At 33.9% G+C, this 19,141-nt stretch overlaps 2 protein-coding genes across 3 annotated transcripts; both read right to left on the bottom strand.

The window, feature by feature from the left end:
• Positions 1-2,543: 2,543 nt before the first annotated feature.
• LOC121763968 (glycolipid transfer protein 1-like) lies at positions 2,544-5,722 on the bottom strand. 2 transcript variants are annotated; one of them, XM_042160055.1, is made up of 7 exons: positions 5,595-5,722; positions 4,985-5,114; positions 4,123-4,178; positions 3,890-4,020; positions 3,360-3,495; positions 2,908-3,039; positions 2,544-2,768 (listed from the first exon to the last, which is right to left on the bottom strand). In XM_042160055.1, the coding sequence occupies exons 2-7, from the start codon at positions 5,100-5,102 to the stop codon at positions 2,733-2,735; spliced, it is 609 nt and encodes a 202-aa protein (XP_042015989.1). In that variant the 5' UTR covers positions 5,103-5,114; positions 5,595-5,722; the 3' UTR covers positions 2,544-2,732. The 2 variants fall into 2 exon arrangements, with proteins under 2 accessions (XP_042015989.1, XP_042015991.1); XM_042160057.1 differs by having other exon boundaries at positions 5,406-5,675.
• Positions 5,723-10,961: 5,239 nt separating this feature from the next.
• On the bottom strand, positions 10,962-18,618 carry LOC121763528 (rab GTPase-activating protein 22-like). Its single transcript, XM_042159562.1, has 12 exons — positions 18,414-18,618; positions 18,058-18,160; positions 17,553-17,648; positions 16,525-16,628; positions 14,017-14,213; positions 13,643-13,765; positions 13,470-13,558; positions 12,511-12,616; positions 11,883-11,980; positions 11,492-11,755; positions 11,341-11,424; positions 10,962-11,255 (listed from the first exon to the last, which is right to left on the bottom strand). The coding sequence occupies exons 2-12, from the start codon at positions 18,151-18,153 to the stop codon at positions 11,241-11,243; spliced, it is 1,272 nt and encodes a 423-aa protein (XP_042015496.1). The 5' UTR covers positions 18,154-18,160; positions 18,414-18,618; the 3' UTR covers positions 10,962-11,240.
• Between the last annotated feature and the right edge of the window lie 523 nt (positions 18,619-19,141).

Below are 19,141 nucleotides of genomic sequence, written 5' to 3'. Positions count from 1 at the left end.
TATTTTATATTCAATCACTTTTCTTCAAAAACCTAAATACTATTGCCGCCCTCTGTTTCACTTTTCATCAACAGCTTTTCTCTATTTTAAATTTAAGGTTATTTGCTCGTCTCTTCCGATCTCTCTATTTCTATGTTGTATTTTGTTTTTCGATCTCTCTATTTCTATTTAAAAAGTCCTAGTTGATACTCTTTTCGTCCCACAATAAGAGTTATATTTTGTCAGTCAGTCCGACAATAAGAGTCACATTTCAATTTTATCATAAATGTTAAGTAATTCTCACATTTCACTAACTCAATTCACTCACATTCTATTATAAACTCAATCCATATCTCTCATATATTAGTAATTAATATCTTTACAATATATTTTGCTTAGTTGGTTAAAAATTAGATTAGATTTATTTATTTGAGGATTCCACATTATAAATATGTGGGAATATTTCATAATTGACTATCAATCAAGAAATAAAATATTTTCACACTCTCTTCTCTCTTCAACATACAAACCCTAGTTCTTGTCGTGTGCGCTCGACGGACAAACGATTCCCACGATCTCACGGAGAAATCTAATCGAGGTTAAGGAGTACATCCTTAATAATCGGGTCTCGAGTCGGGCGAACCTAGCGTGGATATACTCCAACGTTGCTGCTGTTAAATTCATTTGCAAGCCTTCGGATGCTTGCGATATCTCCGGCCATGAACGAAGATTGAGTTCGACAATGAAAGCACCACTTGTTAAGGAAGAAGTTCCTCAACGATAGATTCCGTGTCGAACGTCGCGGGAGCTTTTGCCCGTCGATCACTCCGGCGTCGAAAAGTAGGGTTTGTGCGTTGTGCACGATGAAAAAGAGAAGAGAGTGTGAAAATGTTTTATTTCTTGATTGATTGTCAATTATGAAATATTCCCACATATTTATAATGTGAAATCCTCAAATAAATAAATCTAATCTAATTCTTAACCAACTAAGCAAAATATATTGTAAATATATTAATTACTAATATATGAGAGATATGGAAGATAGGTCTCGTATCAATATTCCACTAATTTTTCCAACAATTATTTTTATATTTCTTAATATTAGTGCTCACACATAAATGTGACTTTTATTATGGGAACGGAGAGAGTAATATATTCCCTCCGTCCCACCTCAAGTGATTGATTTCTTTTTTTAGCTAAAAACAAAACTTCAACCATGTCTTACTTTATTCCCTCTCTCTTACTTTATTCTCTATTTCTTATTTTATTTTCTCTTTATCTCTCTTACTTTTTCCTCTCTCATACTTTACTCTCTCCACTTTAACTCCATACATATCATTTTCTTAATTCTCGTGTCGAAAATAAATCCATCGCATACGGAGGGAGTATTTATTTTGCTTATCACATTGGAAGCATACTTTTTCATAGAAAATTATCAACCAAGACTTTTGTAGAAAAAGATTCGAGACGAAGATAACTGTTATATATCCAATGGAGAAGAATTGTAACAAAATTAGTAAACTGGGGATTGTCAGAATTGAGAAACGTGACACAAAATAATTAATGTTGAAAAAGAACTGCAAAGAGAAATGATTTAGGAAGAATACAAAAAGCGTGATGTTGGGGATCAGCAGAGAAAAACAATTGAACAATATATTGGGAATTAATTGCAATGAAGCAAAATTGAGCGGTGGGAATAAAGAAAAGTAAATGAAAGATAGTAGAAATGTAGAATGCTGACATGGAATAAAAAAATACGAAAAAGAGAATAGAAATTAAGACTAACTAAATTAGTAATGTTAAACACTAAAAATAAGGAATGTGGCTTACTAGGATTTAGGCGCTCACGTAACGCTTAAATTAGATACGCAACAGATCTTCTCTCTGTTTGAGTAAAGGTCTGCTGCTTACCTTATTTGAGCGTAACGTGAGCGCCTGAATCCCACAAAAATATGTGCATTCCATTTTTAGAAAATTATTCTAATTTATTACCCTTAAATTTATTTACAACTTATACCACCACCATTAAACACTACTAATAACAAGAATACATCCACTAACTCTACTTCAACTACCTTTTTTCTTTACTTTACTAATTTTGCCTTAATTCTCGTGTCATATCAATTGCCCATATTTTTATCGGCGATATAAAATAATGAAAACAAATTATTTTATTTATAAAAATTTATTTAAGAGCTAACGAGCCAAACATGCTCAAACTTGGTTCATTAGCAAACCAGTTTCCCTAAATAAACTTGATCCGAGTCACTTTGAAGCTGACCTTGCTTGCGAGCAGACTCAAAAAGAAAAAATAATCCTTAGAATCCTAATTGATTAATGGCCATGCTTGATCTTGAAATGAAATTATATTTTTGTATATTGCTAAGTTATGATTTTTAAGCATAAATTTTTTTTTCCCTCCGACTACTGTACTTATTACGCATAACATAAGATTTTAATATATTATGATAATGTTTTATTCACAACTGGCAAAAAAAAACTACACAAATGTTAATAGAGATGATACATTCGTGCAAAATAAAACCAAGATTCAAGACTATAACTGAAAGACAATATTTTCACATTAAACTAACTTTTCAGATAAACGAAACCATGTAGGAATACATAACTTAATGTTACATTACATATGCATTAAGACGTAGTAATATTTTATGTTTCATTTATCAGCATTCGTATAGCAATATAGTAAATAATTGCCGCAGGTGATAATTTTCGTCACACATCATCCAAGTCTAAGATGCCTTTAGATCATCCAAGCCAACGCTAGCCTGTCGAAGGGAGAACAATATTTCAACAATATAGTTAGGAAAAAAAACCTAATCGAATCCTATAAACACGAAAGACAGATACTCAGGGAGTTTGATTTGAAATGCTTATATGTTTCACAACCAAAGATCATAGTCATACCAAGAATTTGTGGTTCTCCTCAAGAAATGGTGAGAAAGTGGTGCAAAATTTCTCAATATCACTATTAGCATCGCCATCCCCAGCAACGACGTCCAAGAACTTTTTCCTATCAGGAGCGAGCTTCATAGCAAGCTGAAATTTTGGTCCATAGAAAGCATTTGTTAAGGTACAATTGAACTTAGAAAACTTAGAACATGCACAAAAATCACAAGTTTCGGATGCGAAGATTATGAAAAAAAAATATCAGGGACTGAATTGTCAGGTTTTTATCAGTATATAAAGTAACAGCTTTCAATTCCCTGCATTGACATTCTCAGGTTGTGTACGATCTTAATTTACAAGAAAGTGTAGAGAACAAACACATTCCACATGGACCATCAATACCCAATTCACAAACTCAACTAAAGCTTGAAGCATTCTAACTGAAAATAATAAGCATTGTGAGTTCTTACAGAAAAACTTGAACTAGCCAGCCAACCATGCCACTTTTTCAGGGTCTTCCCATAGGCCTCACTACATGCCTGAGACATAGACCAGTCTTGATGATGAATCAAATTCCGAAATAACTCTACCAAGAAATCCATTGCCCTACAAGTTACAACATTCTTATGTAAGTCTGTTTTCAAGCCAAATAAGTAACAAGAGATTACATGCATGCTACTGTAAGTCTCTAACATGTACTCCCTACGTCCCACTCAAGATGTCCACATTTTTTAGTGGCACATGATTTTAGGAGGAGTTGTTAGGTGCAGTAAGTAGAGAGAAAAAGATAGTTGAATATTTTAATGAGGAGAGAAGAGAGGGATTTATTTCTAAATAATATAGAAAGTGGACATCTTAAGTGGGACAAACTAAAAAGGAAAGGTGGCCATCTAGAATGGGACCAAGGGAGTACATTTAAGCAAATGAAGCTATAAAGGAACACTACCAAGTCAATTTGGAATTCAAGAGAAGAGAGTTATTGATTTTGTATAATTTCTACCTTGTCAACCACAGGAGGCCATTGGTGCAACTATACGAGCCTTTAGCAGTCTTAGCATCAACTTCTTCTTGCACCATAGTGAATAGATGGATATACTTTGTTGGATTTGACAAATATTTGTTCTCTAGTCTCTAGAGTTCAAGAGATGAAGATGTGATTTGGTGTAAGAATATATCCAAAGAACATTGATAATGGCAGATAAGTATGTGAACTGTAGACGTAAATCATCTTACAGTTATATTGCCTCCGATGTCAGATTTGACAATTGCCATAGCAGCTCCAAATTTTTCTGCGGACATTCACGGCTTGTTAAATCTTACTCGTCAATTCCTTCCCATCACAGGAACATTTATATTTTAAAACATTTTGGAGCTATGGGATTATTGTGACTAACTGAGAAAATAAAAAAAATGTGCCTTATACACACACCAAGTGCTTATTACATCACCCAAACATTTTACAACTTGCTTCATGGTGAATTGACTTTAAAGATTAACCTACAAGTCTGTTCAAGTTAAGAGCCCCAGTTTGATGTTGAGTAGAGTCCCCTTCAACTCATCTATTTTTGTGACACAATGAATATTGATTAAGATCCATCCTCGAAGATGGAAACTAGATCAATACGGATCTACAGATCAACTAATTTAAATGATTGCATACATATACACATTTATATGGTAGCAAAGGAATAAGCAGCCACTATCCAAAGGTATGCACCAAAGAATCCTGAATCCCATCAACAAACCAGAAACCATAAGAAAGAGACAACTGAACAGAGAAGGGTCTGTGATGCAGTTGTGGGGTTCAAACTTGTGACCTCAGCTCAAGTTCCTAGCACTACACCACAACACCAACACTAATACTCAACATTAAATATGACATTTTGTCAGACCAGAAGTAATAAGGACCCAAACATCTAACAGCCGATTTATAATAATCATTGCTGGTGTCAAACAGCTAAACCACAAATATTATCATAGTTAACTATAGTCTGCAAGTAAAACACAAATAAACAAATGAATGTCTCCTAGTATATTAAAAAAGATGCAAAACTCAAAATGTACATTATTTCTGCATAAACTCAAGAAGAATTACCGATCACAGGTAAAATAAGCTTGCACACATCCAAGAATGGCTTAGTTAGCATTATTCCATCTTCCGACTTAACATGCTGCATTCCTTCCAATGCAGGGCTGAACACCGTGCCTTCCATTTTCGTCCTTTACTGCATAGAGTAAGCAACATTTCCTTACAAAATACAGGGAAAACAGAAAAACGGGCAGCTCACTGCAACCCTGGATCTCAGAGACTAATAAGAAACTAATGCGCCTAATTTCACATTCATCTTGAATTAAACTAGTGTACCTAATTTCACATTCATCTAGACTTACAGCTGCTTATATTAACTAGATCTCCAAACTCCAAATAACTAGATCAAAAATACACACACGGATCCCAATTCAACTGAGGTAATTGAAATGTCACTGATGCTTATGGTTCAGAAGAATTGACCGACCAGATTGTTCTCAAAATCTTCTCAATTTTAACCAAAATATAGTATGGTTAGCGTCCGTTAGCTCAAAAGTAGACAAGAGATTGTGATCGTTGACAACAAGCAATTTAGCATCTAATAAAATTAAAAAGAAGAGAAACAAGCAAACAAGATCAAATTAAGAAAAATTGGTGAAGAAATGCAAGGGACTACAGATACGAGCGTGGCGGAGAGATTGGGGAGAGAGTAGATTCTGCAAATTATTAGCAGTGTCGTTTGCAAATGGAGTGAGTAGCTTTGAAGAAACGCTGCGCTGCTTCTTTCCCTTTTATACTACCGCGTGCCTTTTTTTAATAACCAAAAAATATCCTCCGCAATATAAATAAAACTACAGAAATAAAGTAGTCATCAAATGAGAACATTCATTCATTTGAATCATTTTTCTGGCTATATTTCACAATAAGAGTTTATATATTTAATTTAGTACAACTTTAAAAAATTAAGAGTTTATATATTTAACTTAGTACGAATTTTAAAAAATATAAAGAAAAGTAAATTACACAATAAGAGTTTATATATTTAACTTAGTATGAATTTTAAAAAAATTAAGAATTTATATATTTAACTTAGTACGAATTTTAAAAAATGTAAAGAAAAATAGATTAACAAAGTTAGTGGAGTATGATCTACTTTTATATGATAATTTTATAATAAAATGAGAGTTGATTGAGTTAGTGGAATAATATAAGGCGTATTTACCATCTATAGTAAAAAGGAATCCATAGTAAAAATGAAAGTGAACTCGTATTATGGGACGAAGGGAGTATTTACAAAAAAAATGTTTAGTATGTAAAGTGCAAGGTATTTACAATATGAAAAAAATAAAATATTATTCCCTTCGTCCATGATTAAATGACACATAGTTGACCGGCTCGGGTTTTAAGAATTTATTTGATTTTATGAAGAAAAGTGGACGGTAAAAGTTAATGTACTGTGGGTTGTACTTTTATATATTAGTTTAATAATAAAATGTAAGTGTTAGTGGAATGTGAGGGTATATTATCAAAAATTGTAAAAATAAAATATGACATTTATTGATAGATGGATGAAAAAGGAAATAATTGAATATTTAATGGCGACACGGAGAGTAACTTTTTATATTATTTTAAATTTTTTAAAATTGAAAAAAAATGACTTAATTAAGGGTTTAGGGTAATTAGAGGATATCATATATTTCTCCTTTGTCGAGATTAAGACTTCAAAAGAGTTATAGGAGTCGCTTCACAAGAGGTATCAGCTAAGGACGGCGGTATAATTAGGGGTGGGTAGGTACGGTATACCTTACCGAAACCATCATACTGTATACCTTACCGAAAATTCGATATGAGAAAAAATCATACATTTACCTTACCAAATTTTTCGGTATACCGAACTTCGGTATACCTTATTTTCGGTATGACAAATTTCAATATCGATACCATACCTTATTTTCAGTATGTCATATCTAAATTCGGTATACCGTACTTTTGCGGTATACCAGAGTTTTACGATATATCGGACTACAATAAGACATACAAAAATATCATTATTTTGTAAATAATTCTAAATACAAACACATATGAAAATAAAATTTTAAAAATACTTAGAAAACATGAAATTTAATCAAACTCAAACATATTCAATAAAAAACTGCAACAATTAAACTCCACGCAATCACATAATGTTCAACGATATTTGTTTGGAACTAATTTAACTAAAATCTTATATTTGTTTGAAACTAATTGATTCAACGATATCAAGTTTTCCTAATTGAGTTTATTTGATTTTATATTTACATGATTACCCACAACTATAATGAGGCAAGATTTGATTTCTACATGTAAATATTTATTTGTTTGGTAAAAGTATGAATTTACTTGATATAATTTGGCATATATTGATATCGGTATATACCGAAAATTATGGTATATACCATATTTTCGGTAAATACCTAAAATTACGGTATATACCATATTTTTGGTATACCCCGGTATACCTCGGTATATGAAAATTCATACCGTTACCGTACCGAAATAAATCGGTAAGGTATGATACCTTACCGAAAATTACGGTATACCAAAAATCCGGTATTTTCGATATTTTTTCGATATGGTAAGGGCGGTATTTCGGTATTTTTACCCAGCCCTAGGTATAACCAGTACTCCTCTAAAAATAATTGGGCTTAAAGTGGACGCTTTGTCCGTGACCACTAATGGAAGAAATGCATCTTATTAGAGCATTAGCAATGGGAGGGCCTCCTACAGGACTCTTCTTTTTTTATTATTTCCATATCATCAATTTTTTAGAGGGCCTATCTCCCACAATAGAATGGCCCTCACACAGGGCCCTCCCATTTCCAATTCATTTCCACATCATCATTTATTTTGCTTTAAATTTGTAGCAATTCTATATTTAATATGTTATTAGTTTAATTAAATTAAAATGTAAAATATTATAGTACAAGAAATAAATTTTAATTTATCTCAAATATGTGACAACTTATTAATTAACTAAATGAAAACCTAAATTATCCCATCTCAAATATAGTCTATTAATTTAATAAAATTATTGGCCCATTACTTTATAGTCCATCTATTTAATAAAATTATTAGCCCGCTAATTTATAGTTTAAATATAAATCAGGGTTAATCTTCCTCATAACAATTCACAACAGCCGCTTTCTTCTTCTTCTTCATCCACGTTTCTTCGTCTCTCTCATTCTGTTTTAGCAAAAAATAAAAAAAAAAGATCAAGGGCTGATCGTCGGCCCTCTCACCACAATGGAGGGCCGATCGACGACCCTATAGGATCGGCCATTTGGGGGAGAGAGGGGGTGGGCGATTGACGGCCCCTCCGCTGCTATGGTGGGGCGTTGAGGGCAGATGGGGAAGGCCCTCCCATCGACCCTCCATTGCTAATGCTCTTATCTATCTACTATGCTTGTGCTGTATATATGATCCTACCTAATCTAATGGTTGAGGAGTTTCCTCTTATTATAAATTCATGTCATAATCTAATGATTGCATATTGAAAATATAGACATGAGTATATATTCGAAGGGTCCTCTTATATTGCTTATAGTTATAGCATCATAATCCAAAATCAAGACCAAATTTTCACCCTTAGATTTTAAAATGAGTGGATAAAATTAAATCTTACGAATTTCAATAAATAGTAGATAAAATATCAACAAAATGGTAAGATCGTCATTCTGTTATCATATAATAAATTTCGTGTTTCTTTTATATCAACATAGTGTATTACAAATATCAACACAATGACATGATTATTTCAACACAAGTACACGAAAATATCAACACAGTTATATTGAGATTTTACCTGCATTATATTGAGATTTTTTGATGTATTTCTTGATAAAAAAAAATTTGCTTATCAACGTATACGAAAACTGAAATAAAAATCATCAAATTTCATCATTCGAACGTCGTCGGAACATATGCAATTGAGATCTCGTTAGAATCCTTATAAAATTACCTTTAATTTGATTATATTTTTTGTGAAAAAATAATTTAAATCGAGAGAGTTACGTAAATTTAAAGTTTTTAAATAATTTTAATAAGAGAGAATTGACATCAATACTGTTTAATTTTATTTAATAATTATTTAAATTTAAAATATAATCTGCATTATATCAACCACTAGATCTCCTAATCTAATGGTTAAAAATTAGTCTTAATTTTGGATTACTAATTAGTTAGGAATTGATCACATCCCCATATTCGAATGTATAATTACTATTCCCTCCGTCCGCGAATAGGAGTCTCGTTTTTCCATTTTAGTTCGTTCGTGAATAAGAGTTCTGCTTCACTTTTACCATAAATGGTAATAACCCACCTTCCACTACCTCATTATACTCACATTTCATTGATAACTAATTTATACAAGTAGGACCTCTATTCCACTAACTTTTTTCCACCCACGAGTATTGCACATTGAGGGTTGAGCAATGAGACACAATTGATCAGATAATTGAATTCACCATTATTGGCACTGTTGGCATCTACATGTATTCTGATCCCATGCATGAACTATTCCCCAATACAACGATCTATATAGAAAGCTAGGAAATCTCTCTAGAACATTACGTATTCTCATTTATATATTTTTCTCTAATAAAATTAGGTTTTCTATTCTCCACAATAGAGAATATTACACTCTAAGAGCATCCACAACCGTGCTCTTGCCAGCGGCACGGTTGTGGGCCCGGGCGGTACTATTCATGCCTGCTCTCTGGCAAGAGCACAACACCCACAATTGTGCTCTTCCGCAAGGACGAGCACAATTAATTTAAAATTCAATTAAACAATAACATTTCCATAATATTAAAATTCATTTAAAAACCACAATAAATATTACAAATGACAAATAAAATTAAACATTACATAATTAAAATCCTAAAAATGAAAAATTACATAATTAAAATCCTAAAAATTAAAAATTACATAATTAAAATCCTAAAAATTAAAAAAACCACTACTCGTTGCTGAATTTCGCCCACATGTTGTTGATTAGGTCTTCTTGTAGTTGATTGTGGATTCGAGTATTGCGCATTGTGTGTATTTATAGATGAGTATCGCGCATTGTGTGAATGAGAGATGAATTGATATGATAAATGAGTGATGAATGTGTGTATTTATAGATGATTTTGGGGAAAAAAAATTAAAAAAAATAAAAAAAATTCAGAAAAAACGGGAAAAACGGCCATATTTTTGGGATTTGGAAAATATATTTTTTTTTATTTTTTAGCATTATTTATAATTAAATACCGATTTTTTTAAAAAAAAATAAAAAATGTTTAAACACAACGGCTATGCCGTTGACGAATGGGAGCGCGCCACGTGTGCGTCCGCTGGCACGGACGTGCTCGATACATCGAGCAGCGTCGTGCCAGCGGCGCGAGCGCAGCGGCGGCGGATGGCGTCCGTGCCAGCGGCGCGGACGGCGGTGGCGACGTACGCCACCGCTGCGCATGCTCTAAGTGGAGCATTTCTTATCGATACAGAATTTTATGCAGTGTTATTTTGTAAGTTAAGTGATGAGAGAATAAAGTAGAGAAATCGATGTTTCTATTTTAAGAAATAGTGTGTAATTTAGAGTGAAACATTTCAAAAAGATAAATGTGTCACTTAAGGCTATGGTAGTCCATGATTTAATTAATTCATAGTCCAACTATAATTAATCAATTGGTAGTTGTGAGAAAATAGGACATTTGTTGACGATCTCATTGTGGGCTTCGTGTTTGTCCTCTCCATCGGCCAGTTGTGAAGCGATATGAGATGGGTGCCAAGCTCATCGCCAACAACGATTGACATGAGTTGATGTCGCTCACCCAAGATGTGTCGTCCAACAAATAAACATCAAGATCGATCAAGAATTCACGATTCGTTTCATATCCTACCCATTAGCTCGCAACCTCTCGCTGGATAGGCAGCGACGATGATGACCCAAACAATGTGAACATATAATATAGATTGGGGATTAAATAAAAGAACGTTCTTACGTTGAGGGCTATAAATAGACTTTATAATAAATACACACTCCATTTCTCTCATTCAAAATTATCATTTTCTTGAATGACAAAATTTTAATAATGAGATTTACTATCATCATTACAAGTTCGATACAACGAGATTTATATTTCAGACAATTACGATCAGGCAGTTCTTCAAATATAAAAAAAACAATAAAACAGAATTGGAGTTATACGATGACTTGGGATCAAAATTTTATGTACCAAAAGAAGCTCAAGGAAATGTAGGGGAGCCATGAGCAAAATGTACTCACAATAGACGAGGCCACTCACAACTTCTTCGTCTGCATCGAATAGGAAGCAGTCAGAACGTAAAAAAAATGGATGGATCAGTGCATAAGTGAGGATGAATATTAGGATAAAGCTTGCCTTGCTTAAATACTTCTTATGAATGATCAATGCCTCTTTTAATGCTTTTTTCGCGTCCATATTTCCAGTGATTTCGCCCAAGATCTAGAGATATGTTTCAAATATAGTGAGTAATAACATGCATCTGTGTACGCAGAAGAAGAAGAAGTACCTGAACGACATCATCCATGCCTTGAGCCTCTCGTAAGAGTCTCTTATTCTTCTTCTGAAGTACACTAGCAACAAGGAACACAGCGAGAGCACCTCTCTGGTCTGTCCATCCAGTTTCTAAATTTTTTCTCTCAAATTTCCCGTACTGTTTGAGCATCTTCTTATGCTTCACTTTAAATTCACCTTGACCATGGGAAGAAGATGCATCCCTTGATTCCTCATATAATGTAAAGATATTTGGATTGTACTCCATCGCCCACATGACCTACATCCACCAAATTTCCAGTTAACACATATTAACAAAATAACTTTGGCACAAAATCCTGTTAAATGTGTCCAGTGAAAAAGGTAAAGTTTAGTGAATCATTTGAATGGATGATAGGAGTTTATACCTCCCAAAGATACATTGCATCCACAAACGAAAACTCTCTTCGAAACAGAACCATCAGCATACGAATAGCAAATAAATATTCCCCGCCATCCAGCTCCTCTATCAAAATGGAGATATGGCCTTCAGTCACACATAGATGCAAACATGCATACATACACATATATCATACAGGAAAGGGGGGGGGGGGGTGGGGGGGCGTAGCATGGGTTATCACATCAATATGTAAGATTAGCTTTTCTCATGTTTCTTTCACATGCAGGAACCAGATGATAGCTTATTCTTTTAACACCTTTCAGTGTTCTTTTGTTGGGTACGATAGTAGATTCTATCAAATGTGCCAGTTTCATACAGAAGAAAGGCAATATATTGGAATTGCTGCAGAAGCCTTAATTGATTTGGATCATTTGCATTGATACATCTTGAACTGGGGTGCATAGTTCCCAGTAGTCAGTACACTAGTGTTCATTATTTGTAGCTGAAAAGCATCGCCTCATGATACACAAAGTTCCCATGCAAACTAAACGGGGGCTTATGGCAGATTTCAATAACTCTCCATGTGAAGATTCAATATGTATTATCTTAAATTACTTAAGGGGGAATGGAAATTCTGCAGAGAAAAACAGCCATACCAAGGTGCTGATGGAGTTTAGGATCAATAGTATTAACGATTTGTGAAAGGGTGCCAAGTTGAGATTGAACACCCATAGCACTCGACGTACACCTGAAGTTTTCCCTCTTCAAAAAGAAATGGAGAATGAGTTACCAATGCAAGACAAGAAGATTAAAAACATTATATATCTCCATCTCAGACAAAATAGAAACATGCCAACTTGATAATTATTAGCACGTCACTCTCACAGTTGGATACAGGGGACCAAGGTGCAATGGATTGTATGTTTTAAACAAAATAGAAAAGTCTACTGAGAGTCTGAGACACATCTAGGACAGTTGCAATCAAAGCCTGCAAGAAACTACTGGGAGGTCAAACTATTAAACATGCAATATATGTAAGAGTTGCCTAATGAAAAGTTCTAGAATAATTGCAGGTAGAAATAATAATCCTTTCTGAAAAAAAGGACATTGATTTCTCTAAAAAAAGGAACAATTGTAATGGAATAGAAAGCCTGTAACTTTGCTTTTTGTAAATCAATCTGTTTTTATGTTATTTTGTACTATACAATTCTTTTCTTTGTGGGATCATTTTCCTTTGAAAGAGAATGAGAAGAATTAGAAAATAGATTGCTGGTTATGCCATATCGCCGATAAATGGAAATTTCATTGAACTATTTAATTCACCCATATAAGGAAGTTTAAATTGGAAATTTGGAAATTTGGAAACATGAAATGGCTATATATCTTTCACTTGCTCGACAAGAGGAAGAAAGAGGCACTACGAGATTGTTGACTAAAGGGATCTTAAGCACTCTTTTAATAATTTCCTCCTTTTACTTGTTTCCAAACTAACCAAAATCATCCCGTGTCAAAACAAACAAAGTTTTGGAGGAAAAAGGTAAATGAATCTCGAGTAAAAAAAATTTGCCTTATGCATTATGTGATGCAAATTTTTCAGTGGATAAAGGAATCTTACTAGCCTTCGCATTGCTCGCTCAAAGCACCAGAAGGCATCTGCTTCATGTTCGATAAGAATAACCATGGGAGAGCATATATCATTCATTCCTGCGGAGTATAATACATAAGAACAGGTAAGATCTTTCACTTATAGATATCACACCTTGACCTTGGTACAGCCCAAGTAATTACCTTGAACATACCCAATATCTTTGTCCATCCAAGCATAGACAGCGAGAATATCCCAAAGCTTTGCCTGATTAGCTTCATTCTCATAGAATACAAGCGTGCGATCAGTCCGTACGACATCCAAACCTAGATTGGTTATGTTAGCACTGTGAATCAGCATATACTGTACAACTTCGAAATGCAGGTCAAATGTTAGCTAACAACATTAATTTTACAAATGACTCTTGCATGAGTGAACACAAGCATCAGAACCACACCAAGAGGAACACAGAATATCAGACAGAACAGATATTAGGAGATAGGTAGAAAGAATAATTGTTAACAAACATTTACTTTTAGAAATCAAGGTGAAAATCAAGTCATGGCTGAGCACAAACCAATTTGGGATAGGCTTAGCATCCATTGAATCTCCCTTTGGTCTAATTGACCAGAATTTGTTATGGCATAAGTATTGTTTTGAGGATCTGGTACTGGTTGGCCATCATCAGTAACTACAGGTGTTGTGATGAACTTTCCACTGCCAACAGTAGGTACCATCTTTTGACATACAGCTTTCAGTGCATCATACTGTTCCCTGAATATGTATAGATCAATATAATCAAATACACAGTGCACTGATATTATAGCTTTAAGTATCCATACCATATATAAATAATATTCAACACATGCAGCCCACCAAGTTAGCAATCAAGTAAAGATATTATCTTAGTAGATTGCATACTGCACCTTTAGCCTATCACAGTAGAAATTGAGATCATGTCTTGAAAGGAATTTTTGAAGTTGAGGCAAATACCTAAGCTGTAACTTCAGTAGCACGTGAAATTCATCAACCAATTTACGGAGGTATCATCATCAACAGAAGAAAGTATGAAGAGACGTTATCATTTAGTCATGTAATAGAATCTAGACAAATAGAGCATAATTTTTTTGAAAAGTAGAGGGACACCAATTCCACTCTAAAGAATCACTATACAGGAGTTGATATATTGCTGGTAAAAAAACACAAAATTGTTGGTCAGTGTTTATGTGCTCTGACTATTCATTTACGAAAGCATCTCCTTAGGTTACACCCTGATACACATCTTCTGTCCTTTTCCAGCATATTTTTCAAGTTTATGTCTAAGTATGTTTAGATTATCTTTTCAAGTTTTATGTTTAGAAGCCTTTCGTTGGTTAGAGTTTTATTTCACGTTGGAGTCTTTAGTAGAATCTATAAAATAGATTTGTGTTTTTTAGTTGAAGTGTCCTGCCAGCATTTCTGTGTATTCCCTCTTTTGATGTGTGGCCTTTTCGAAGGCATTATCTTGTACTCCCTCCGTCCCAAGGAAGATGACCCCATCCTTGGGCGGCACAGGATTTTATACAACTTTATTTTGTATATTAAGTGGAGAGAGTAAAGTAAGAGAAAGGGAATAAAGTAGAGATAAAGGTGTTTCCAATTTTAATAATGGATCATCTTGGTTGGGACAAACCAAAAAGGAAAGCGGGTCATCTTTAATGGCACGGAGAGTGTATTGTAATTTTCGTTCAGTTATAATGCTCCGTATATTTTTGGGTTTGTCTTTGTTTTTTCATTTTGGTGATTTTGCTTGTCTTAGTGTTCTGGATTTCTCAAAGTCCTTTGAAATATTTCATCTTGAACAAAAAGAAAATCAAGTAGTGCCATTTTCTTCCATTTAGCCATAAGTTGATATATCTGTTGAGCAATATGATTTTCACAAGTATTGTACTATATGCACAGGCAAGTCCCCATATCATAATTTCATATCCTTGTGTAGCTGTGTCAACATAATTCAAAGTCTACAGAAGTAATAAGTTGGACTCATATAAATGTCTCTGCATAGGACGTCAGCCAAGTCTGAACACAAGTCTAGGTTCTATATATTTTAATAAATGGTAGTACTATTTATTAGCTGAATGGTCAATATTTTTTTGTTTTTTCTCAAAGAAGATAAAAATTCAATCCAAGAATAAATTTATTAAATGTCAATGGATATTACATGCTGAGATAATGCTAACAAGATTTTTTTCCCCGCTTAAAACAAAAGGCAGTTGATTTCTGCTGCTGAACAAATTCACATCTATAGTGCACACCTCTTATCGACAACTCTGAGATCATTTAAATTTAGGGGCATGATTTACCATATCAAAAGGGGCATTTTTCTTGTTTGGGACAAAATTAGAATTTATCTGGAACCTTTTCTTAGTACAACTTTGGTAATGTAGCATTCCTCAAATGCGTAACACAGATTCCATAAATGCGTAACGTGGTACATGCATTTCGGAAAATGCGTAACCTACTTAGCATAATAAGCAAGCTTCTCCTTTTTCGGACAGAACACATTTCTGAAATGTGTGTTGTATGCAATGCATTTACAGAATGCGTGTTTAAGTTACACATTTATAATGAGCGTGGTCCATTCAAAATGAATTTGAGGAATGAACCATTGATAAAGTTGTAAATAAATAAATAAATAAAAGGTTCCCCTATTGGGAACCTCGATTTCTAATTTTTTCCCAAACAAGAAAAAACCATCAAAAGGCAGCCATAGAAAATTTAGAACCGAATTGAATGGAGAGGATTCAGGCAGAACTTGACCCTTGTTGCTGTGTATGCAAGGGAAGAAAATTTTGAAATGGTCTGATGTCCTTCTTGAATAAAAAAAAGGATAATTTATCCTGATTGACATATCACAGTAGAATAATATAGAGTAACAAACAAAACTAAAGCAAACTATGTCTTTATTTCTCCACACTCTGTAAGAGTAGGAGAGCAGGATTTCCTAGTAGTATCATTTTATTTTGTCCAGGCCAAAAAGAAGGTACTGCTATAATGCTTTTCTAATAATATTTCACCAAAGCTATAAATGAGACTACATCCATACCTTCTTTGTCGCCTGATATCATTTCTTTCATCAAATGTACTGTTGGGATCAAAGCAACCTAACAAGAACTCCCAGACTACCCCTTTAATGGTAGGATGAATCCCCTAATAAAATAGTCAAAATAAGAAATATAGCATTTTATCAATACTTCAGTCATTTAATTTTACTGATAGAACTCATAAGCTAGTTAAAACATTTCATTGTACACTGTACCAATTCTAATAAAAACTAAATGTAAGCAGACAATCATTTTCTGTCTAATTTGATATATTTCCCGGAATGTCCTTCCTTAATAGTGCAAGCAGTAATTCCGATTGCATGGAGAATATACATCAACAGTCAAAAATATTAGTGCAGGAGGCTGGATATAAGGTGGTTTTCGTAGAGCTTTTAACTGTAAGCTTGCCCCAATTGCCATTAAGCAAATGTCTCCAGGCTAAGATACAACTGTAAGTGCAACAAGTACTATACAGGGATATATATCTTCTTCATCCACCATAATTATAACACTCCAGTTTTCCAATTATTTAAGTAGCTTCATTGGAAAGCTATGTTGTGCATAATGTTCAGGCACTCAATGGAATGGATTACATTTATTTTACCATTTTAGAGTGATAGGATCAATAAATTCTTGGTGTTGAAGCTCAATTTCTTGACTGAGGAAGACTGAATTTACTGAAAACCTATAGAAAGTGATGATTATAATTTTATAATTACACTATTGTGCCATAGTAGACCCCATCATTCTATCCCAGTAAAACAAACAGGATTTTCTAGTGATATAACTTAAGATTCAAACTAACGATGTTTTCCCAATATAGAAGCAGTACCCTGGCTCCATCTTTCCTATGCAAACTATCAAATTCTCCTCTCCACCACAACATGAAACACATTAGAAAACGATTATAATGGTGCATTTTGAAGATTTCCACAGTTCTTGATGACAACAAATAATTTGAGGACGATAGCTGTTTGGACCCATGAACACGGAATCTCATGAAAATTTCAATTAAGAAATGCATACTAACCCCTCTTTGGATTCTTCTAAGAATGGCAGCTATATCCAAATGGCCATCCGCGGTAAATGCCGCATTCCATCTTCTTGGGCTTAAAGTTTTACCAACCTGTCAATACGCCCGTGTAAGTGACTGTTTTAAAAATATACAGTAGACATCTAGTGAAAGAAAGTAAAATATCATATGCAATAGAAGCACGGGAAAGCAAGTATTATTTCAATGGACTTCCATGTCCAACAAAGACAGCCATGAAGTATTAGTTCGACAATCCAATGTCCATCACTCCCCATAAACAAACTTATTGGGACAATAGTAACGATACGAGTACAACACGTCCACATCGATAACCCAGGATTGCATTAGCACATCGATGTTATGTCCTAAGTTCTCCAACTCATCAAATATGCAAATACTAAGTTCATTTAGATAGCTTAAACATCTTCAACCAATAAATACACAGGTCAACCATCTAACAACACATTAAAAATTAGAATTTGATCACGAAATGTGTACATACCCTCGCTTTAAACCGGGTCTTGGGAACATCACCTGCACATTCAGCTCTCACAGGATAATATGAACCCAACTCCTCAGACGACGACTTGAAAAACATTGTGTTCCTAAATGAGAATAAAAAACGTTGCTTAAACAGAAACTTTTTAACATAAACATCCATATATCTTCCAAATGTACTAACTAGAAACTATGAATTAAGATTCATCACCGACATGATGAATGCAATAATCAATGCAGCCCCTATTTATTTAATTTGCAGATAGAGTTTCAATACATTTACAAATATGAACCATATAAACAGGGAAAAACTCATTCATAAATTAAACAAGCGCATAAATGCCGAATTATTATTGGTACCTTGTTATTAATAGGATAAAAATTGGAAGACCGGATTGCGTAATAAATCTCGACGACGTCGATGCTCATAGAAGTTTAATTGAATTTTCAGGCGAATTTTACAATTAATGCTGAAAAATTTGCGATTAGGGTTGAATGAGAAAGATGCAGAATAGAATAATGGTTGAATTAGTCGTAATGATAATTTTTGCAAGAGAGAAGCTGGTTCTTTATTTCCGTTACCGTAAAATTTAACCATCTTTCAAAATTTAAGTAACACTATTTCCATACTTTTGAAAATTGAAATCGGACGTCCGAAGTTATTCTCATAGAGTTCTTTCTATTTTTGTTATAGCCCACTAATGGAATTCCATTTTAATGAAGGAGATTAGATTTATTGACGCATAAGAATTATACGTCGTTATTAATGAAACGCACAACCCTTATGCGTCTTTCGTTAATTACGCATAAGGGTTAAAGACGCATAACCCTTATGCGTAATTAACGAAAGACGCATAAGGGTTGTGCATCTTTCAGTCAGCTTTTAACGCAGAAGGCAGAAGCAGCGCACAGAATACACTTTCAATTCCTCTCTCGGGTTTCCGGCGATTTCCAATGTTATCTCCATAAGATCCGGTAATTTGTTCATCAATTAAGCTACATTCATCATTATTCATGTTTATTTTGCTTTCATTTGTTAGTTTTACCCAATTTATTAAATTAGGACTTGTAGGAAAAATGTCCATAAT

Source organism: Salvia splendens, chromosome 14 (assembly GCF_004379255.2).
Source record: "Salvia splendens isolate huo1 chromosome 14, SspV2, whole genome shotgun sequence".
Taxonomy (NCBI): Eukaryota; Viridiplantae; Streptophyta; class Magnoliopsida; order Lamiales; family Lamiaceae; genus Salvia; species Salvia splendens.
This window is presented reverse-complemented; position numbering and strand designations above follow the sequence as displayed.